Source organism: Mustela nigripes, chromosome 14 (assembly GCF_022355385.1).
Source record: "Mustela nigripes isolate SB6536 chromosome 14, MUSNIG.SB6536, whole genome shotgun sequence".
Taxonomy (NCBI): domain Eukaryota; kingdom Metazoa; phylum Chordata; class Mammalia; order Carnivora; family Mustelidae; genus Mustela; species Mustela nigripes.
In genome coordinates this window covers 71,842,438-71,863,169 of record NC_081570.1, presented here as the reverse complement: position 1 = coordinate 71,863,169, position 20,732 = coordinate 71,842,438, and the positions used below count along the sequence as shown (strand labels likewise).

The 20,732-nt window shown below is 37.4% G+C and overlaps 1 protein-coding gene across 1 annotated transcript in view; it reads left to right on the top strand.

Moving 5' to 3' along the window:
* Positions 1-994: 994 nt before the first annotated feature.
* Positions 995-20,732, top strand: part of ZNHIT6 (zinc finger HIT-type containing 6) — a 59,555-nt gene continuing 39,817 nt past the window's right edge. The window contains exons 1-5 of the mRNA XM_059376996.1: positions 995-1,833; positions 3,225-3,290; positions 3,377-3,483; positions 3,569-3,654; positions 13,070-13,173. Of these exons, the coding sequence (XP_059232979.1) occupies positions 1,172-1,833; positions 3,225-3,290; positions 3,377-3,483; positions 3,569-3,654; positions 13,070-13,173 (1,025 nt within the window). The 5' untranslated portion in view covers positions 995-1,171. The remainder of the gene's footprint in view (positions 1,834-3,224; positions 3,291-3,376; positions 3,484-3,568; positions 3,655-13,069; positions 13,174-20,732) is intronic.

Below are 20,732 nucleotides of genomic sequence, written 5' to 3'. Positions count from 1 at the left end.
TGAGGAACTGAGCCCTTTGTCTCTGGAAATCGGGCCATTTGAAGAGATAGCCCTTTTTGTTGTAAATCACCAGGATATTTGCAAACCAAGGGAGATTTCTGTCTTGCAGGATTGTGATCTCTGCAAGTTAATTGTTTTTCTTTAACATCTGGTCCCTGTGGCACCACCACCTAACTGCCCTGGTGGTATATGATTAAGTTGCTTTTTCAGGTTTTAGCTACTTTTTTTTATCTCAAGTTACGTGCGCCCTGTGGACTGGTTAGGGACACTCAGTAAAATGGCTTCCCCGCCTTTAGGATGACCATTCTTATACTAACCCACTCTTACGGTGCAAGGTGCCAGCTTTTGCTTTGCCAAGATGGCTGTACTTATGTCAGGGCTAGACTGGAGGTGGGTACAACCTTGTTTTTCTTGGCCTTCACACCTGGAACTGGTTTCTGGGACTTGTTTTTAAGTCCTCTGGGGGAGGGGAGCAGGGACAGTAAAATAGGTCCTTACAATAAAAGTTAATTCCTTCTTTCTTATCTGAAAACTCTCGGGATTCCCTATAATAGCCACCACATATTGAGTTTATTTCAGTAACTACTGGCTTATTTCCATGCATGACTCCGTTTAATCTTCACAGTAACACGGAACACCATCGTCTCTAGTGCATGGGTGAAAAGAAAGTTTGCAGAAGCATGGCATCAAGGGTTTCTTCCATTTTCATACAGGATTGATCGTTAACACAGGTGGGTCTCAACCGTTCCCAAACTGTCAGAGATTTGCTTCTTTACTTCGTCCCGCACCCCCATTCTACAGAAGAGCGTGCAGGACACGGGTGGAGGGCGGGGAAAGCCGGTGGAAGATGCCTGCCCGGGGGAAAGGGTTCCACGAATCCCCGCCCCGGAAGTGGGCTCAAATGGGCGCGGCTTCACGCCGGTTCTCTCGGAGTCTCGGGGCGGGATTGCCGCGAAGCCGTAAAGGGTTCTACCAGTCGTAAAGTGGCGAGGGGCGGAAGTGTCGCTTTACGACGATTTGGAGGAAAGCTGCAGGCCGGCGTTTGCTGCTTGCGATTTTCGGCCGCCCACGTGGGAGACTGTCGGTGGACCGGCGTAGAATTCGTTCCTTTTGGCGTGGATAAGCCACACTGAAGGACATAGTGCGAGCGGAGGCCACTGGTCGTGAGCTGATGGATATTGCTGTTGCAAATGAAGGGACATTGGGTGGAGGTCTGCCTAGTGGTGCTGAGGGGGCGCGGCTAAGTCTCAAGTCCGGTAGGGAGAGAGTCGAGGGCACAGCAGGGGCGGACGCTGGCAGTGTAGACGCGAGGAATGGACTGGCAGGAATGGAGAAGACAGAGGGTAGAGAAGGAAGTGGACAAAAAGCAGAGGAGATGCGTGTGGACCTAACGGTTGTGAAACAAGAAGTTATGGACTGGTCGGAAATGGAAGACGGGATGCCGGATGGCGGGTGGGTAAAGCAGGAGCTGGAGGATGGGCCTGAGGTGAAAGAGGAGAAACCAGGCACTTCGGAGGTGAAGCAGGAGATGGATAGTAGTTTTATGGTAAAAGAAGAGAAAGTGGATGAAGCAGAGGTAAAAGAAGAGAAAGTGAAGGTGAAGGAGGAGGTTATGGACTGGCTAGATGTGAAGGAAGAGAAGAAAGATAACTTGGAGATAAAAGAAGAGGTGTTTGTTGCTCAGAACATTAAAAAGGAGGAAATGATGGATGAAGTTTGTGTAAAAGAAGAGAAGTATTTCCCAAAGGAAGAAGGGATGGATGATACAAAGGTGAAAGAAGAGCCTCAGATAAATCCCCCAGTGGGTTTAAAACGGAAACTGTCCATGTCAAGGTAGGACAGGGAGAAATTCATTGGGGGAATAAAGCTATGGAGTCCTCTGTTGTCTGGATGGAAGGAAATCTAGCAGGCAGGTGTGGAATAATGAAAAATAAATGCAAACGTGGGTACCTGGAGCCTGCGTGTTGGTAGTGCAGGGAGGGGGTAATTGGGAAGAAAGGGTTTTGTCAAAGAACAGCAGATTCAGTAAAAATATGTCAGGCTGGTAGTGGTCAGTCGGCAATGGCCAAGTAAGAAAGTGTAAATTCTGGGGACCAGAAAACCCTTGGACCAGATTCTGGTTTGACTTAATATGGTCTTGACTCGATATTCTTTAAAAAAGGATAAACATAGGAAAAACTAACAGTGACAACATGGATTAAGTTAAAATTAGGAAGAAAAATGCACTTGAACTCACCCAACTGTCCACTTTCTCAATGGATAGTTAGGAATATGAATATTTATTGCTTTATAATTTCCTTATAGTGTATGACCATGTGACAGCATAGGAAATAAAAGTGGTCAGATTCTTGGGACTATTACTGACTAGACACAGTGGGCCAAATAAAAATGACTGTAGTTTGCCTGTCAGTATCCCAAGAACCTAGAAGAGTATTTGAAGAAAGATGATGGGTAATTGCATTTCTAGATTATTATTATTTTTAATAATAAATAATAAAAGGCAGAAAGGCAGGCGGGAGGTGGGGGTGGGAACCAGGCTCCCCACTGAGCAGAGAGCCCGATGCAGGGCTTGATCCCAGGACCATGGGATCATGACCTGAGCCGAAGGCAGAGGCTTAACACACTGAGCCACCCAGGGGCCCCTCCCTCACTCACTCCCTGGCTTGTGTTTCCCTCTTTCCCTCTCTCCCTGTCAAATAAATAAATAAATAAAATCTTTAAAAAAAGGTACAGCTGATACTTTGTAAATTTGACTTGGCCTCTATTCTTTTTGTGTTATGTGTGCGTTTAAGGATATGTAAATTCATGGATTGGACTATATACATGTGTGCACACACACTCACACACACAATCTTTATCAGACTGCCAGGAATTACAAATTAAAATATTAATGAATAATCCCATTCTCTGATCACAGTAGAACAAAGAAGTCAAAAGTGAGGTTTTTTTTTTTTTAATTTAATACATGTTTTCTTGAATTATGTAGTACTAACAACATTGTAAATGTAGTGGTCTTTTGGAGGAGACAGTTTCCTAAGAGGAGAATGTTCCAAGGGTGTTTGACAGCTATCAAGTACTTTTATCAGAGTAACTTGCATATATTTCATTCACTGACTGCATGTCTATAAATTGTGATGAGTAATTGAATTAGCATTAAAAATTTATAAATCAATAAGTAGTATTAATATTTGATAACTTACTAAATTTCTTGTGGACTCTTGTAGGTGTGAAACTTGTGGTACCGAAGAAGCAAAGTACAAGTGTCCACGTTGTATGCGATATTCCTGCAGGTATATGTGTAATTTCCTGTCTTCGTACCTTGGTTTGTACCCTTCCCACCTCAGAGTATAATAGTACCACCTCATTTTCTCTTCAGTTTGCCATGTGTAAAGAAACACAAAGCAGAACTGACCTGTAATGGAGTTCGAGATAAGACTGCATATGTTTCCATACAACAGTTTACTGAAATGAATCTCCTAAGCGGTAAGTCATCTTATGCATAGCAGATTGATGTTTCCTGGCCATTGGCATATGTCATTTGTTTATTTTCCTGTTTTAAAATTTATAGATTATCAGTTTTTGGAAGATGTGGCAAGAACAGCAGACCACATTTCTAGAGATGCTTTCTTAAAAAGACCAATAAGCAATAAGCATGTAAGTATTTCTTTTCATCTCTTCCAGTTAGAATTCTTTTAATCAGATTTCGTTTTTTTCACCTAATGAATGTAGTTAAGTGGCGTTGTGATCCAGAGCTATTCCAGTTACTAGGGATACTACATCACTGGCCAAAACAAAGTTCTTACCCTCATGGAGCTTGTATTGTGTGGGGAGAGACAGGAGATGAGTAGAGGAACAAATATAATTTCAGATAGAGTTAATTGCATGTAGAAAATAAAGCACAGGAGATAAAAGAATATGAAAATGGTGTTTATTGGAGGAGGTCATGAGTATTTTCAATACTGTAGTTCAGAGAAGCTTTTCTGAGAGATGATATTTAAGCAGTCATCTGAATGATGAGAAAGAGGCAGCCATATGAACCTTTGGAGGACGATTGTTCCAGATAGTGACAAAAGCATAAGTAAGACTGAGTTAGGAATGAGGTTGGTGTGTTTGAGGATTAAAAATGGGGACAGGGTGACTGAAACATAGGTGAGTAAGGAGGAGAAGGTTGAACATGGGGTTAGAAAAACTGTTGAGGGCTCCTAATATATCCTAAGTGAAAATAGAAGCCATGGGAAGCTTTTGAGCACGCTTGCCTTTTGAAAGGTCACTCTTGCTGCTGTCTGAAAAATGAGCTTCATTGGGCAAGAGAGTGTTTAGATTCTGATTTTGAAGGAAGAACTAACAGGGCTTGCTCTTCTAACACACCTCATTTTCATACTCTCATCCCTTTTGCATTCCTTAAGCTAAGTATGCAAATTAAAGCTTATGTATTTGAAATACTTTGCAACTGCTATTCTAGAAATTCTTTAATAGTGTTATTAAATCATGCCATAGAATTAAGTTCTTTTTTCAAAGACCATTTTAATTTTGGAGTTGCAGCATTTTAGCACTTTTAAAACACCTTATTGTTGTTACTGATACAGACTTGACATTTCACGTATCTAAAAGAAAAATTATCGTGCATCAGCATGGTTCTCTCAAGTTTAATTAAGCATAATTGAAATTCTGCTTAAAAGATAAATTTTTAAATTTTTTTGTTTTTATCATAAAGAATTGCATACATATTTAAAAAGCATAAAATACAAATATACTCTTATTGAGTAATTATAAAGTGAACATCATGTAACTACCACCCAGAATTAGAACATTACCAACTTCTCAAAAATTATTTGCCACTCACTTATGCTGTTCCTTAATTCAGTCTTCTGAATAGTTTTCTAGTTTAGGACTATATCATCATTAATTTATCCATTCTGTTGATGGACTCTGAATTTTCTATTATAACATGGGCTCCAGGTATTCTGTAATAACGACAACAACAAAAGCCTTAAAGGTATTGCAATGAGCACTTCTGTTTATGAATTGTGATTTGTGTATGTACACATTTTTTCCTAGGGTTTATACCTGGGAGTGGAATTACTCTGTTGTGGGGTATGCATATCTTCAGTTTTACTAGATGTAACCGAAACATTTTCTGAAGTGGTTATACCAGTTTAGACTTACAATATTGTGTGTACCTGCTGTCATGTCCTGTCCAATACTTGATTTGAGCAGAGTTTTAAAGTTTTTGTCAATTTGATGGCTTTGTAATTTTATCAGGGTTTTTAATTTGCAGTTCTCTAATTTCTAATGAGATTGAGCATCTTTCAAATATATTATTGGCCGTTTGGATTTCATTTTGTAGAATACCTGGTCAAGTCTCTTGATCGTTTTTTATTGGTCAGCTTTCTTTTTCTTACTGGTTTGTAAGTAATTTCTTGAATGCCTGTCGGCAGTTGGTTGTATGTGTTATAGATACCTTCTTCCATTCTGTGGCTTGTTTTTCACTTTATAATATCTTTGATGAACAGATGTTCTTAACCTTAATATAGTCAAATTTATCATGTTCCCTTTATAGTTAGTAGTTTTATATGTTTATAAAGAAACCCTTTCCCACTTTGAAGTTATGAAGCTGTTCTCCCATAGTTATTTTCTAAAAGTTTTATCGTGTTGCATCCAGATTTATGTCTGTAAAGTACCTGGAATCCACTTTTGTGCATCATGTGAAGTGGAGATCCCATTTAATTTTCTGTATGGATGATCCAGTTTCTTAGTACCATTTATTGAGAAGTTCATCCTTTCCTACTGCTCTGCAGGGCAGCTATCCATTTATGCTTGGGTCAGTATTTGGCCTTTCTTTTCTATTCTGTTGGCCTACTTGTCTGTCCATGCCAATACTACACTCTCAACTGTAGTTTTTTACTGCAACTCACTATCTCACAGAATAGTTCCTCTGACTTTGTTCATTTTCTGGAGTATTGCTATACTCTAGCTATGGGTATGATTCTTTGTAATTCTATACAGATATGATGAATCACCTATTGATTCTACATTCCTCTTTCCCCACCTGAGAATTTTAATTGGGGTTACATTTATTTTACAGAGTAACTTGAGTGATTGGACTTCTTTACAGCATTAAATCTTGAAATCTCTGCATTTATTTAATATATTTAATATCTCTCTAATTTTCTCTGTAGAGCTTTTATACGTTTTTTGTTAGATTTATTCCTAGGCATTTTAGAGGCACCTGGGTGGCTCAGTCGGTTAAGTGACTCTTGATTTTGACTTAGGTCATGATCTTGGGGTCCTGGGATTTAGCCCCACATCAGGCTCTGTGCTCAGCAGGGAATCTGCTTTTCCTTCTCCCTCTGCTGTCTTTTCCTTGTCTCTCTCAAATAAATTAATAGATAAATTAAAAAAAAAAGATTTGTTACTAGACACTTTATTTTTTCATGCTTTTTAAAGTAGTATTTTCTATTTTTAATCTCTTTGCTGGTGTTTAGGAATGATATTTTTGTTGTTATTTTATGGGATTATAATTCGCATTTTATAGAATTAAAATCTATACTGTGCCTTTTCTATAGATTCCTTGAGATTTTCTCTATAAACAATTTGTCCCAATTTGTTTTTATCTTTCTGTCCTGTTCTCTTTTTCTTATTAGAATAGCTAGGACTTCCCATTTATTGTCAGATACTAATGATGATAGTAAATATTGATGTTGTAAGTCCCAAGTCCTTCCCTGGATTTGATTTGCTTGATGGATTCACATGATTCAATATACAGTTGTACTCATGGCTAAAACTAATTACAGTGAAAGAATGTAGAGAAAAGTTAGAGAAAAGAAAAGGAACAGAGTCTGAAGTCTGAAGGAATCCAGTTGTAAGCTTCCAAGAATCCTTTCCGTTTGGAGTCACACAGTATGCAGTTAATTCCTTTGTCAGTGAGTTGTGATAAAGGTTGTGAAGTATAGTCTGCTAGGCAAGCTCATTAGAAACTCACTGCACAAGGGGGGCTGGTCACAGAAGCACCTTCCCTCTGCCTAGCAGGTGCCAAATTCCAGACTCCCAGAAGGAACGCAAGTAAAACCATGTTGTTTATATAAACAATTCAGGCACAGTGAACCACACTTACTGTTTTACAAAAAGTTAGTGTAGGGAACCACTTACCAATCATTCAAATTTCCTTGCACCACCCAGGGAAAACCTTGCAAGCAAAACCACCTAATGATAACAGTCTCAGGCCTGCTATCTTTTTCTTCAATTTTTATTTATTTATTTACTTATTTGACAGAGATCACAAATAGAGAGGCAGGTAGAGAGAGAGAGAGAGAAGGAAGCAGGCCCCCTGCCGAGCAGAGAGCCCAATGTGGGGCTCAATCCCAGGACCCTGGGATCATGACCTAAGGCAAAGGCAGAGGCTTTAACCCACTGAGCTACCCAGGCACCCCTCAGGCCTGCTATCTTAATGCCTCTGTACATCTTTGTTTTATAACTCCTAATTATAGAAGAAAAGCTTCCAAGATTGCATCATGATGTTTGCTCTTAAATTTTTTCTAGGTGTAATTTGACATCTAGATTATGGAGGTTTTAGTCCTAGTTTGCTATCAGATTTTAACATGAATGATGGTTGTATTTCATCAAATGCTTCTTCTGTATTTGATTATTTTATTTTTGTTCTCTTAATCTATAATCTGTATGAGTAATCTTTAAAAAAAAATTATTTATTTGACAGAGATAACAGGTAGGCAGAGAGAGGAGGAGGGAAGCAGGCTACCTGCTGACCAGAGAGCCTGATGCAGGACTTGATCCCAGGACCCTCAGATCATGACCCAATCCAAAGGCAGAGCCTTAACCCACTGAGCCACACAGGCGCCATATATGAGTAATCTTAATCAGTTTTCTATTTTAAGCTAAACTTGCATGGTGTGCTATTATCATATCATATGCTTTTTATACTCTGCAGAATTCCTTTGAATTATATGTGTGCGTTCACCTTATCCGTGCTCTCATTTTTGTATTTCTCTTCATGAGTGATATTTCCTTTTTAGTGTTCTCAGATTTCCATATCAAAATGATTCTAATTTCATAAAATTATTTGGCAGTGTTCCCATTTTATTCTTGGACGCATTCACTAAGGTTGGAATTACTTCCTTCTTGGGACTTTGGTAAAATTATTAAGGAACCAGTATAGACTTAGGGTTTGGACCACTGAGGTATAGTTTTTACTATTTGTGGGATTCTGTGGGTTTACTGTGTCTTGATTTAGTGTTACTGGCTATTACATTTTTCTAAGAATTTGTCCATTTGACCCAAGTTTTCACCTTCATTGGCATAAAGTTCTTCATAAACCTATCCTTTACAGTTCTGTAGGAGTTGTAGTAATTTCATTTGTGATATTGGTTATTTGTGTCTTTTTTTTCCTTAGATCAGTCGCTGTTATATGTTTTTTCTATTTTACTAATGTGTCCTCTTGACTTTTGTTATATCTTTTTTTTATGTTTAGCTTACTTACACTGTGGTCAGAGAACATACTCTTTTTTTTTTCTTTTTTTTAAGAGAGCATACTCTTCAAGGTCATTCCTTTAAAATACCTTAGTGCTTGTGTTTGTGGCCCAGTTTATGGTTAAGTTTTATAATGTTCTTTTTTGCTTCAAAGAATATTCTGCAGTTGCTGAATATAGTACTCTATATACCCCTTATAGCTCAGGTTTATTAATTATGTTGTTCAAATTGTTTATAATTACTGATACTTTCTGTGTGTTTTGTCTGTAAGTTTCCAAAAGAAGTATGTTAACATTTCCCAGTGGATAAACTCAAACAGGCCTGTTTGATTTGTTTCCCCTTGTGGTTCAGTTTGTTTTTCTTTATATGCTTTAAGGCTAAATTATTAAATGCATACCTCAGGAAGTACTTTTCCCTGGTGTATTTATCCTTTGGCATTATAAGGTAACCCTCTTTGTCTCTAGATTTTTGTGTACTTTGACTAATACTTATAAACTTCTTTGCTTGGTATTTGTATGGTCTGTTTTTTTCCTTAAGGCCTTTCTGTGTCCTTATGTTCTGGTTGTGGTTGGTTTCCAGTTCTTCTTCCATTTGATAGTCTGTAACTTTTAACTAAATCATTAAGTTCATTTACATTTTAATAAATCACCTGTATAATTGACTTTAAATGTGTCACATTATTTTTGCTATTTGTATCCGTTTTTTTTCTTCTTCTTATCTTTTGGACTGTTGTTGTTGTTTTCAGTCATTTAAATTTTTCTCTTTATCAGTTTAGAACTTATGGGCCCTTTTCCTATCCTTTCATTAGTTAAGCTGGACTCCACAACGTGCATGCTTAATTTGCCAGTATCTGAAGTTAAGTAGTACCTGAACCCTGTGCCTAAACAACGCAGAAGACCTTATAATAGGAGTTGGCAAACTTTTCTGTAAAGGGTCAAATAGTCAATATTTTTTCCAGGCCATATCGTTTCTGTTACTTTAGCTCTGCTGTTGTATCGAGAAAGCCGTCACAAGCAGTATATAAACGAATGGTTGGAGTGACATCCCAACAAAATTTAATCTGTGAAGACAAGTAGCAGGCAGATTTTACTAGCAATTACCTTAAATTCCTCTTGACCTTGTTTGAGAGAGAGAGCACAAGCAGGGGGATGAGCAGAGAGAGAGGAAGAAGCTGACTTCCTGTTGAGTGTAGAGCCAACACTGGGCTCCATCCCAGGACCCCAAGATCATGACCTGAGCCAGAGTTAGACACTTATCGCACTGGGCCACCCGGGCGCCCCTTGAGTTTATATATCCCACTTTCTTTGCTCTTTATTCCTTCTCTCATCATCTTAGATCTTAAATCTGAGAGACAACTTTTTTCCTGCTTCAAGTACACCTTTAGGATTTCCTGTAGAGAAGAAAATTAGAGGGTTTTCCACTTCTTGGGTTCCTTTGTCGGATTTTTGTTTTTTGTTTGTTTGTTTAATTTTCTATTTCTTTGCCTTTCTTCACTTTGAAATGATTTTTCTCTGCAATTCTGGTTTAGGATTAGTGTTCCAGTGTCTTATGGCTTCTGTTATTATTGCAGTCACCTAGAGTTTTTAACTGCCTTTGAAATCTTTTAATCTGGCTGCATTTTTTTATCTTTGGTATTGTGTATTTGTGCTATAATACAAAAAATGCAAATTTCTTTTCATCTTAACTTGATAATTGTTAGATTTCTTGAATCTGTGGCATATCTTCCGTCAGTTCTGGGAAATTTTTAGCACATTTCTATTAAAAGATTACGTCTACCTTATTCCTTATCTTTTCTATAACTACCATTAAATGTGACTTAAGTCCTCTCCCCATATCTTACTTACCTTTTAAGGTCTTTGATTTTTTAAATCTTTTTTGTCTCTGTAATGTATTCTGCAAACATTCTAGTTTTATTTGGTTCTTTGAAAAATCTGCTGAGTCCATTTTTATAGTTTCTCTTCACTGTGCATATTTTAAACTGCTAATGTTTTTAAATTTTGTAGAGATACTCTACCGTCTGTGTATGATCCTTTTAGTATCTGAATATATGGGGAATTATCAGCTACCTCTTTTCTCTTTTGGTTCTTGCTCACTGACCTTTGCATTCATTATTCATGCTTCTTTATTTTTTATTTATTCAGTACTGCTTTTTTTTCTTAAATTGTGAGAACTTTTTGAAGAGTAGAGTGCAGGCCTTCTTGTATTCTGCCAGGTACCTGGGAATATTGCAAATCTGCATCTGTCTTAAACCAAGTTGAAAGTTTAAGATTCCCTTGACTACATAAGCAAGGCCAATCATTTCAAATGTTAGCAAGAACTGGCCCATGGCCACAGCTTCTAATGAATTGCTTTCCTTTTCCCCTTTATTCCAGTCATTCCAATATAAGTTTCCTCGCATGCTCTGGGGATAGGGTTTATTTCTGGTTCGCCCTTAACTTAATATTATTAGGCATGTTCTGTTACTGAGATTCATTTGAGGAGGGTTGAAGATTACAGGGTCTTGACTCTGACCTTTTTGGGGAGAAGGCTGTTGAAAGGGAAAGCCTATATTTGCTAGAATTTGCAAAAGTGGCTTCATTACCATTCTGACTGGTGTGAGGTGGTATCTCATTGTGGTTTGGATTTGTATTTTCCTGATACTGAGTGATGTGGAGCACTTTTTCATGTGTCTGTTGGCCATCTGGATGACTTCTTTGCAGAAATGTCTGTTCATGTCCTCTGCCCATTTCTTGATTGAATGTCTTTGGGTGTTGAGTTTGATAAGTTCTTTAGAGCTAAAATTAAGTCAGGAAATGAAAGATGTTGGAGAGGATGTAGAGAAAGGGAAATGCTCCTACAAGGTTGGTGGGAATGCAAGCTGGTGCAGCCACTCTGGAAAACAGCGTGAAGGTTCTTCAAAAAGTTGAAAATGGAACTACCATATGACCCGGCAGTTGCACTACTGGGTATTTACCCTTAAGATACAAAGTAGTGATTCAAAGGGGCACGTGCACCCGGATGTTTATAGCAGCAATGTCCACAGTAGCCAAACTATGGAAACAACCTAGATGTTCATCAACAAATGAATGGATAACGAAGATGTGGGGGGGGGTCACACACATACACAATGGAATACTATGCAGCCATCAAAAAATGAAATCTTGCCATTTGCAATGACATGAATGGAACTAGAGGGTATTATGCTGAGCGAAGTAGTCAATCAGAGAAAGACAGTTATCATATGATCTCCCTGATATGAGGAAGTTGAGAGGCAGAGTGGGGATTTGGGGGTAGGGAAGGAAAAAAATGAAACAAGATGGGATTGGGAGGGAGACAAACCATAAGAGACTCTTAATCTTACAAAACAAATTGAGGGTTGCTGGGGGGAGGGGTGTGTGTGGAGAGGATGGTTGGGTTATGGACATTGGGGAGGATATGTGATATGGTGAGTGCTGTGAATTGTATAAGCCTGATAATCCACAAAGTATACCCCTGGGGCAAATAACATTATATGTTAATAAAAATAATTAATTTTTTAAAAAGGTGGCTTCAATGCTTTGCTTACCTCTCTGAGCTTTCACTTCTCACTAAATATTGGTGTGTATATTTGTATTTTTCTGTTTTGTTTTGTCTTTTTTTACAGCTTTTCGGTGCTTCTAAGGTGATTTTTAAATGTATCTTATTACATGTATTTATTTCCCCCATTGTCTGTAATTCTTCCATGTTTTCAGTGGCAGGGTTGATCCTTATAATCATTGCCACTACTGATACCAAAGTCACATGAGTTATAAAATTGGATGTAATTTCTTAAATTATTTCTCTTCTTAACAAATGATAACTGACTCTTCTTTAACCTGGGCTTATGATTTAATTGTCTCTTTGCATTGCAAAATCTAGATTGCCATTCACTTAACCAAAAACTTGCATTTATATTTGCCTTTGGAGTGTCAAGGAAGAAGTCTTGATGATATTATTTCCTTCACTACTCTCTGGAGTTGACTAGTTCAGCTTAACCAACCCAGACAGTCAGTGGAGTAACACATTTCAGAGCCAGATTATTCACATACCCCATTTTGTATGGTCTACAGTGGTGGCTGCTTTAAGTTTGGCTTTGTACTAGCAATGCCATGGTTCCTCCCCTGAGTAAACTGCCTGTCTGGTAATCAAAGCAGGCATGTATAAATCCAAGTATGGATGGTATAAACCCTTCAGTAAAAGAAAAGGAACTGTATAGGTAGCCCCTATGAATTGCCAAATGACCTATATATTTTAAAAATCCCATTAAATCCTTCTTCTGGCTCATAGAATGTATGGTTGAAAACACAGGCTCTAGAATTAGATATACCTGAGTTTGAATACAGGCTGTCTCTCTCAGGAATAGCTATGTAATGTTGACATCTCATTAATTTTCATTCCTAGATTGGGGGTAGTAATAGTACCTGTCTGATAATATTGTGAGGATTAAATGAGTTATTGCTGTTTAGTACAGTTTGTGAAACAAACGTACCCAATGAATCTTAACTATTACATTTTGAACATTGTTTTACTCACTTCTGAAATTTAAGGCATTTTAAAATTTGTCCATTTATTTATTTTTTGTTATTAGATGTACTTTATGAAAAATCGTGCCAGAAGACAAGGTATTAACTTAAAGCTTCTACCCAATGGATTCACCAAGAGAAAAGAAAATTCAACATTTTTTGATAAGAAGTAAGTTTCTAATTTCATTCTTAGTATATTGAGTATTCTGATTTGATCAGGAACATCTTTTAAGTTTGGTTTGCTATAGAGCATTGTTACCTAACATGTAGTCTGTAAGCTTTTTGTTATTGGTCTATGCCAAGGTAATTGCACAAATTGAAAATAAGCATTTAAAAACTTACACCAATTTTATGTCATGTGACTAATAAAAATTTTGGGCCTGTGGTGTGTGTGTATATATGTGTAACTGTATGTGTACATATCTGAGACCTAAGTACCATGGAAGTATTTTAGAGGTTACAAGGACAAAATAATAAGGCAGGACCCCTGTACAATTTTGACTGGAGGAGTTTAGTTTTTTTTATTGTTTTCTATCAAACTCTTTTGGGATTCCAGTAAGATTTATTTGAAAGCCAATGTTGGAAAAGAGGGACTTTGGAAACATTTACTCTGTAGTAAATCTGTGAGTACAGATAAATACAAAAGAGATTAGCCTGCTGCTTTCTGTAAGTGCTGGATCTAAAAGGTCCCATTAGTACAGAGGAGACAGGATTCCCAAAATACTGTAAGTAGCCTGCTGAATTATTAGGTAAGACTTTCTTTTTTAAAAAAAAATTTTTTTTTTTTTAATTTATTTGACAGAGAGATCACCAGTAGGCAGAGAGGCAGGCAGAGAGAGAAGGGGAAGCAGGCTCCCCACAGAGCAGAGTCCGAGGCGGGGCTCAATCCAAAGACCCTGAGATCATGAGCTGAAGGCAGAGGTTTAACCCACTGAGCCACCCAGGCGCCCCTAGGTAATACTTTGAAATGTCAGCATTCTGGACTTACAAGTAAAAGATCCTGAGTGGGTTCAGAAGCAAAAGATCCTGAGTGGGTTCTACCTTCTTCAGCCTCTTAGTAACTGCAAGGTCTTGAGCAGATTACTTTCTCTGGGCCTCATCTGTATGATGTGGGGGTTGTAGTAGGTAAACTAAGATTCCCTCCCAGTTGTAATGCTTCATAAACTGACAAGGCAAAACCATCAGAATTACCATTATTCTGATAAGCTTTCCACCTTTTCAAAAGAAGTTACGTTAGAAGTTGTAGATCCATTTATTTTATATGTTTCAAGACAAATATTTGTAAAAGTGATTTTCCTTTTTTCTGGGTAGCTTCCAGAAATAAAGTAATGTTTTTCATTTATCAAATATGAGGTAATTCCAGTGTGCATTTTCAAACCAACATATTTAGAAATTGACATACTGTATTTGAAATTTAAGGTAACTGGATCACGTCTTCTCAAATACAAAATGTATTCTTATGAAGGAAGCCATTCAGATTGTCATCAGAGCTTAGTTCTTAGTACTTAAAACCATATACCCTCAAACGTAAAATTATGGGGTCTCTAGAAACATGAATGTATGTGGGAAGTTTTTGTTTTTGTTCTTTTTTTCAAAAATAAATATTAAGTGTATTTCTTGAGTTTAGAACCCAAATTTATAGTTGGTTATTTTCAGATCTCTGAAGTAGCAAATGGGACTCTTTTGCTCATGAATTTATAGTTATTTGGAATTGGTATTCTTAAAATTTTTTAGTGTTTTCACATGAGGGGATTAGCAACATAATTCAAAATAGGATTTAGAGTCAGTTTCTTTGCTTTTTTCACATCTGTAAAATGGAGATGATGATAGCTATTATATAGAGTTGTGACCTTTTTTTTAAGACTATGTATTTGAGATAGAGCGAGAGAGAAAGTACACAAGCAGGAGGAGGGGCAATGGGAGAAAAGAAAAGCAGACTCCCCACTGAGCAGGGAGCCCAATGTGGGGCTCAATCCCAGGACCGGGGGATCATGACCTGAGCCAGAGGCAGATGGTTAACTGACTGAGCCACCCAAGCGCCCCAAGTTGTAACCTTTATTGTAAAAATTTACCTAACCACTAACTGGAATGTAGGAAGGAATCAGTGTATGTAGCAACTGTAAAAATAATATATACCCATCATTGGGCACCTGGGTGGCTTAGTGGGTTAAGCCACTGCCTTCGGCTTAGGTCATGATCTCAGGGTCCTGGGATCGAGTCCCACATCGAGCTCTCTGCTTGGCAGAGAGCCTGCTTCCTCCTCTCTCTCTCTCTGCCTGCCTCTCTGCCTACTTGTGATTTTTCTCTGTCAAATAAATAAATTCTTAAAAAAAAAAATATATATATATATACACACACACACACACACACACTCATCATTCAAAAGTTTAAAGGAGGTGCCTGGGTGGCTCAGTGGATTAAGGCCTCTGCCGTCAGCTCAGGTCATGATCCCAGAGTCCTGGGATCAAGCCCCGAGTGGGCTCTCTGCTCAGCAGGGAGCCTGCTTCCTCCTCTCTCTGCCTGCCTCTCTGTCTACTTGTGATCTCTATCTGTCAAATAAATAAATAAAATCTTAAAAAAAAAAAAAAGTTTAAAGGAAAAAGAGCACCTATAATTCCATTATGTAGAGATGACCACTGATAACCACTTGATGTTTCCTTCTAACCCTGTTCTACTTTTCCATTAATAAAATAAAACATGGTATTAAATGCATAAGAATATACAAAGTTACATGACTTTTCAAGTTAGACATTGCTAATTTTTTATGACTAAAAGAATTACTTTTTTCTACAACTAGAGGCTCTTTTCTTGTTAATGCAGATCTGCCTTATTTCTAAATAGTGTATCCCAGCAATGGCTACTATGTTTAAATTTATTTAATTATTTCCATATTCATGAACATTTAGCTTTTTTCTAGTTTCTAATTGTTAGCAATAATGCCACGATAAACATTACATTAAATTATTCTTCCTTGAAGAACTGTTTTGTGTGTTTACATGGCTTTTTCTGTACCATCCTTAGAAAGTAGACTTAACTGGATCAGAGACAATAGAGACTACATCTGGTTATTGGAAAGGGTGAGCTCTTGAATATTTTTTTAAGATGTACCTGCTTATAGCTCATTTTACTTGAATATTTTTTTAAGATGTGCCTGTTTATAGCTCATCTTATTCTGTTCCATACATAGGGAATATTTTTACTAGTCTCTTTATCCTTTAATTTGGTCTTACATTCATTTTTGATGCATTTTAAATAGTTGTAAATATCTCTACAACCTAGAGATAGTAAGATGGAATAGTTAAGAGCAGAAACTGGAGCCAGACTACTTATATTCAAATTTGTAATCAGCCTCCTTCTAGCTACGTGATACTAAGCTAAACCACTAACTTCTTTTTGCCTCAGTTTCCTCATCTGTAAACTGTGATTTATAGTAATAAACTGGGACTAAACTGGTTTTCATTTCCATTTGTAGTGTTTGAGAATATCCATTTAAATGTCTCAATACCACTGAGTTTTCTCTTTAAAAAAATGTTGCTAAATTGGAAGGTTGCAATGACATTTTTTTTTTTTTTAAGATTTTATTTATTTATTTGACAGAGAGAGATCACAAGTAGGCAGAGACTCAGGCAGAGAGAGAGAGAGGAGGAAGCAGGCTCCCTGCTGAGCAGAGAGCCCGATGCGGGACTCGATCCCAGGACCCTGAGATCATGACCTGAGCCGAAGGCAGCAGCTTAACCCACTGAGCCACCCAGGCGCCCGCAATGACATTTTTTTATTTGCTTTTTATTAATTGTTACTGTGATAGGGAATATTTGAATACATGTTTCAGAGTATAAACTTTGACTTAATCCAGTCCGTTATGGTAAGATGATCTTTCATTCGTAGGACCATTTTGGGGGTCAGTTCAGTGAAAAAAAAATAATGATAAAAATAATTCAAAATCTATGTAACTAAATTTTCCATTAGTTTGTTGTGAAATTGCCCATTATTATTTTTAAATGAAATGGTTTTGCTATTAACTGAATTGAAAATGTCTGCATTTAGATGTTAGATGAATAAAACATTAAGGTGAGGTCCCAGTTGGGTGAAAGCCATACTGAATATTGAGAATATTGCTGGTTAGTTAATTGATAATCAGCTTGGAAATCTCCTTAGTGTGTCCCAATATTTTATTCATTCTTGTTCAACATTTTCATTAGTGATTTAGGTTGTGATTTCTCATCTTGGCCCTCCTGACCTTTTGACCCAGAGAATTCTTTGTTTTGAGGGGCTATTTTGTGCATTTTAGGGTGTTTAGTAGCATTCCTGTCCTCTGCCCACTAGATGTTGGTAACACACACACACACACACACACACACACACACACCCATCTACCCAGCCAACCCAGCACCTCTCTTGTGGCAACAGGAAATGTCTCTAGAGATTACCAGATGTTTCCTGGAGGTGGGGGCAGAGGGGAGAGACAGAATCACTCCTACTTGAGATTCAAGTGATTTAGATTAATACAAAAGATGTACTTCTTGAACTTAATGTATAGTAGAATCAGGATTGCAAAAAATTTCTGTTGCTCAAAGGTGGTGTATAAGTAGCAAGATAAATATATAAGATCCTGTCTTCACTCATAGGGGAAAAAATGGAACAAAATTTTAAAAAATTTAGAAGTATTGGGGCACCTGGGTGGCTCAGTGGGTTAAGCCTCTGCCTTCGCCTCAGGTCAGGATCTCAGGGTTCTGGGATTGAGCCCCACATAGGGCTCTCTGCTCAGCAGGGAGCCTGCTTCCTCCTCTCTCTGCCTGCCTCTCTGCCTACTTATGATCTCAGTCTTTCAAATAAATAAAATCTTTAAAAATTTAGAAGTATCTTCTTTAGGATACCTTTGTTTTCTTAGCCATTCATATGAAAATGACTAGGTTTTAATGATTTAAGTGTTATTTTATGATTTAGTGTTATTAGATGATGTGTTATTTAAGATGATTGCTAGAAAGGGAGAAGAGGGGAATAATAAATCTTTTTAAAGGATTATTTTCACTTCCCATGCCCCAGTATTCTATTTTTAAGAGGTTCGTTTTCAGTACTTTTTTTCAACTTTCAGAAGCGATTAATGCTTTTACTCAGATAAACCTGAATTTGAATATTGCCTCTACCATTAAGTACATACTAGGTGACCTTTGGCAAGATTGAATTTACTGTGTTGAGAGGATTAAATGAAGTTACACCTAAAGTAGTACCTGGCACTTAGTAAATGATATACAATGACAATTCAAGATCTGCTTTTCTTATCTGAAATCCTTGGAGATATGGTAAATTTACTATATTAAGTTGACCTCTAAGAGGTCTGAAGCAGCATTACATAATCAAAGGATACTATGTCTACAGTGAAACCTGTAAATGTTTACATTATAATGGGTAAATAATGATTGTGAACTGGCTCAGTCAGGCAGGTTTTGCTGGCAAAAAAGTTACTGAGAAAACTTGCAATTTCTGATATTTGGGGATTTTACTGTTATTGTTCACATGAGATGTTGGTCCTGTGTACGAAGATGATTGCTGTAACTCTCTCAATATTAAATTGGTTATTGCTTGTTTAAGCAGCTTGAGTTACAATATAGTCAAAAACTCAAATCGAACTTGTTTAAAATTAAACATTCCAGTGATAATTTTTGAATAGAGTGAGGAATTCTTTGTGGGTATTACCACACAAAATTCATGTGAAGTGTGACTCTGCTCCATTGTGTCTGGGTTACCTCTGTAGAACTATCAGTATAGTTACATAGCAGGTGCAATACATACCTTAGAAGCGTGAGGTTTATTGTAAATCAGGCATCCTTTATGGCAGGAGTTTTTGACCAGTATGACTGTGAATCTCTTAAATCTCAGTGAATAGATGGTCCTGGCACATCATAGAAAGATATGTACATATAAATACATGGCCTGTAGGTATATGTTGATAATATCTAATGAAGGTATGGGTTAGCCAGGCCAATTTGCTCTTCGACTGTTGAGAATATACATTAGTGATCATTTTAGAGGCAGTTTAGTAATATTTTTCAAAATGTTATATACACATACTTAAATAATTTAGCCTACAGATGTATTCATACACTTTACAGAATTACACATATCTATGCCGGCATTGTTTTTAATAATGTAAAAAATGCAACAACTCAAGTGTTCAGTACTGTGGGACTGAGTTAAATTGATTGTATCTTCCCAAGGTGGAATTCTAGGTACCCAGAGACAAACTAGATGTGGAAGAATTGTCGTCAAATGACATCATATGTTCAATGAAAGAAAAAACAGAGTTTTTAAACATTTATCTGAAAGATAGGAAGCTCACTTTTCCTATTGATGTAAAATTTGCATGCAGTGAAATACACAAATCTTAAAAGTACCCTTGTTGAGTTTTGACAAATTCATATACAGGCATACCTTTTTTTGTTGCACTTCACTTTATTGTGCTTTGCAGATACTATGTTTTTTATAAGTTTAAGGTTTATGACAGTCCCGTCAAGCAAGTCTTTTGGTGCCATTTTTCCAACATTTTGCTTGCTTCATGTCTCTGTCACATTTTGGTAATTGTCAGAGTGTTTCAAACTTTTTTGTTATTATTTATCATGGTGATCTGTGATCAGTGATCTTTGATGTCACTATTGTAATTGTTTTAGGGTGCCATGAAGTGCACCCATTTGAGACAGTAAACTTAATTGATAAATGTGTGGATTCTGACTGTTCCACCAACTGGCCATTCCCCATCTTTCTCCCTCTCTTCGTGCCTCTTATTACAAGTACAACAATATTGAAATTAGGCCAATTAATAATGCTATAGTGACCTCCTAAGTGTTCAAGTGTAAGAAAGAATTCTCATGTCTCTCACTATAAAACAAAAGCTAGAAATGATTAAGCTTAGTGAGGAAGGCACGTCAAAGCCAAGGTAGGCCTAAAACTAGGCCTATTGTACCAAACACTTAGCCAAGTTCTGAATGCAAAGGAGAAGTTCTTAAAGGAAATTAGAAGTCTACTCCAGTGAACACAGGAATGATAAGAAAGCAAAACAGCCTGTTGCTAATACGAAGAAGGTTTAAGTGGTCTGGATAGAAGATAGACCAGTGACAACCTTTCTGTAAACCAAAGTCTAATCCAGATCAAGGCTCTGAATCTTTTCAGTTCTATGAAGGCTGAGAGAGGTGAGGATGCTGCAGAAGAAAAGTCTGAAGCTAGCAGAGATTGGTGTGTGAGGTTTAAGGAAGGAGGTCCTCCCCGTAACATAAAAGTGCAAAGTAAAGTAGCAAGTGCTGATGTAGAAGCTGCAGCAAGTTACCCAGATGATCTAGCCAATATAATTAGAGGTGATTACACTACACAACACATTTTCAGTGTAGACAAAATAGGCTTATATTGGAAGAAAATGCTGTCTAGACTTCCTAGCTAGGAAGGAGGTCAATGCCTGGCTTCAAAGCTTTGGGGAGAGGCTGACTATCTTACTAGAGACTAATGCAGCCAGTGAGTTTAAGTTGAAGCCAAGGCTCCTTTACCATTCCAGAAATCCTAGCATGCTAAATCTGCTCTGCTTAGGCTCTATAAATGGAACAACAAAACCTGGATAACAGCACATCTGTTCATAACATCATTTACTGAATTAAGCCTACTGTTGAGAACTACTATTCAGACAAAAAGATTCCTTTCTAAATATTGCTGCTCATTGACAATGCATCTGGTCATCCAAGAGCT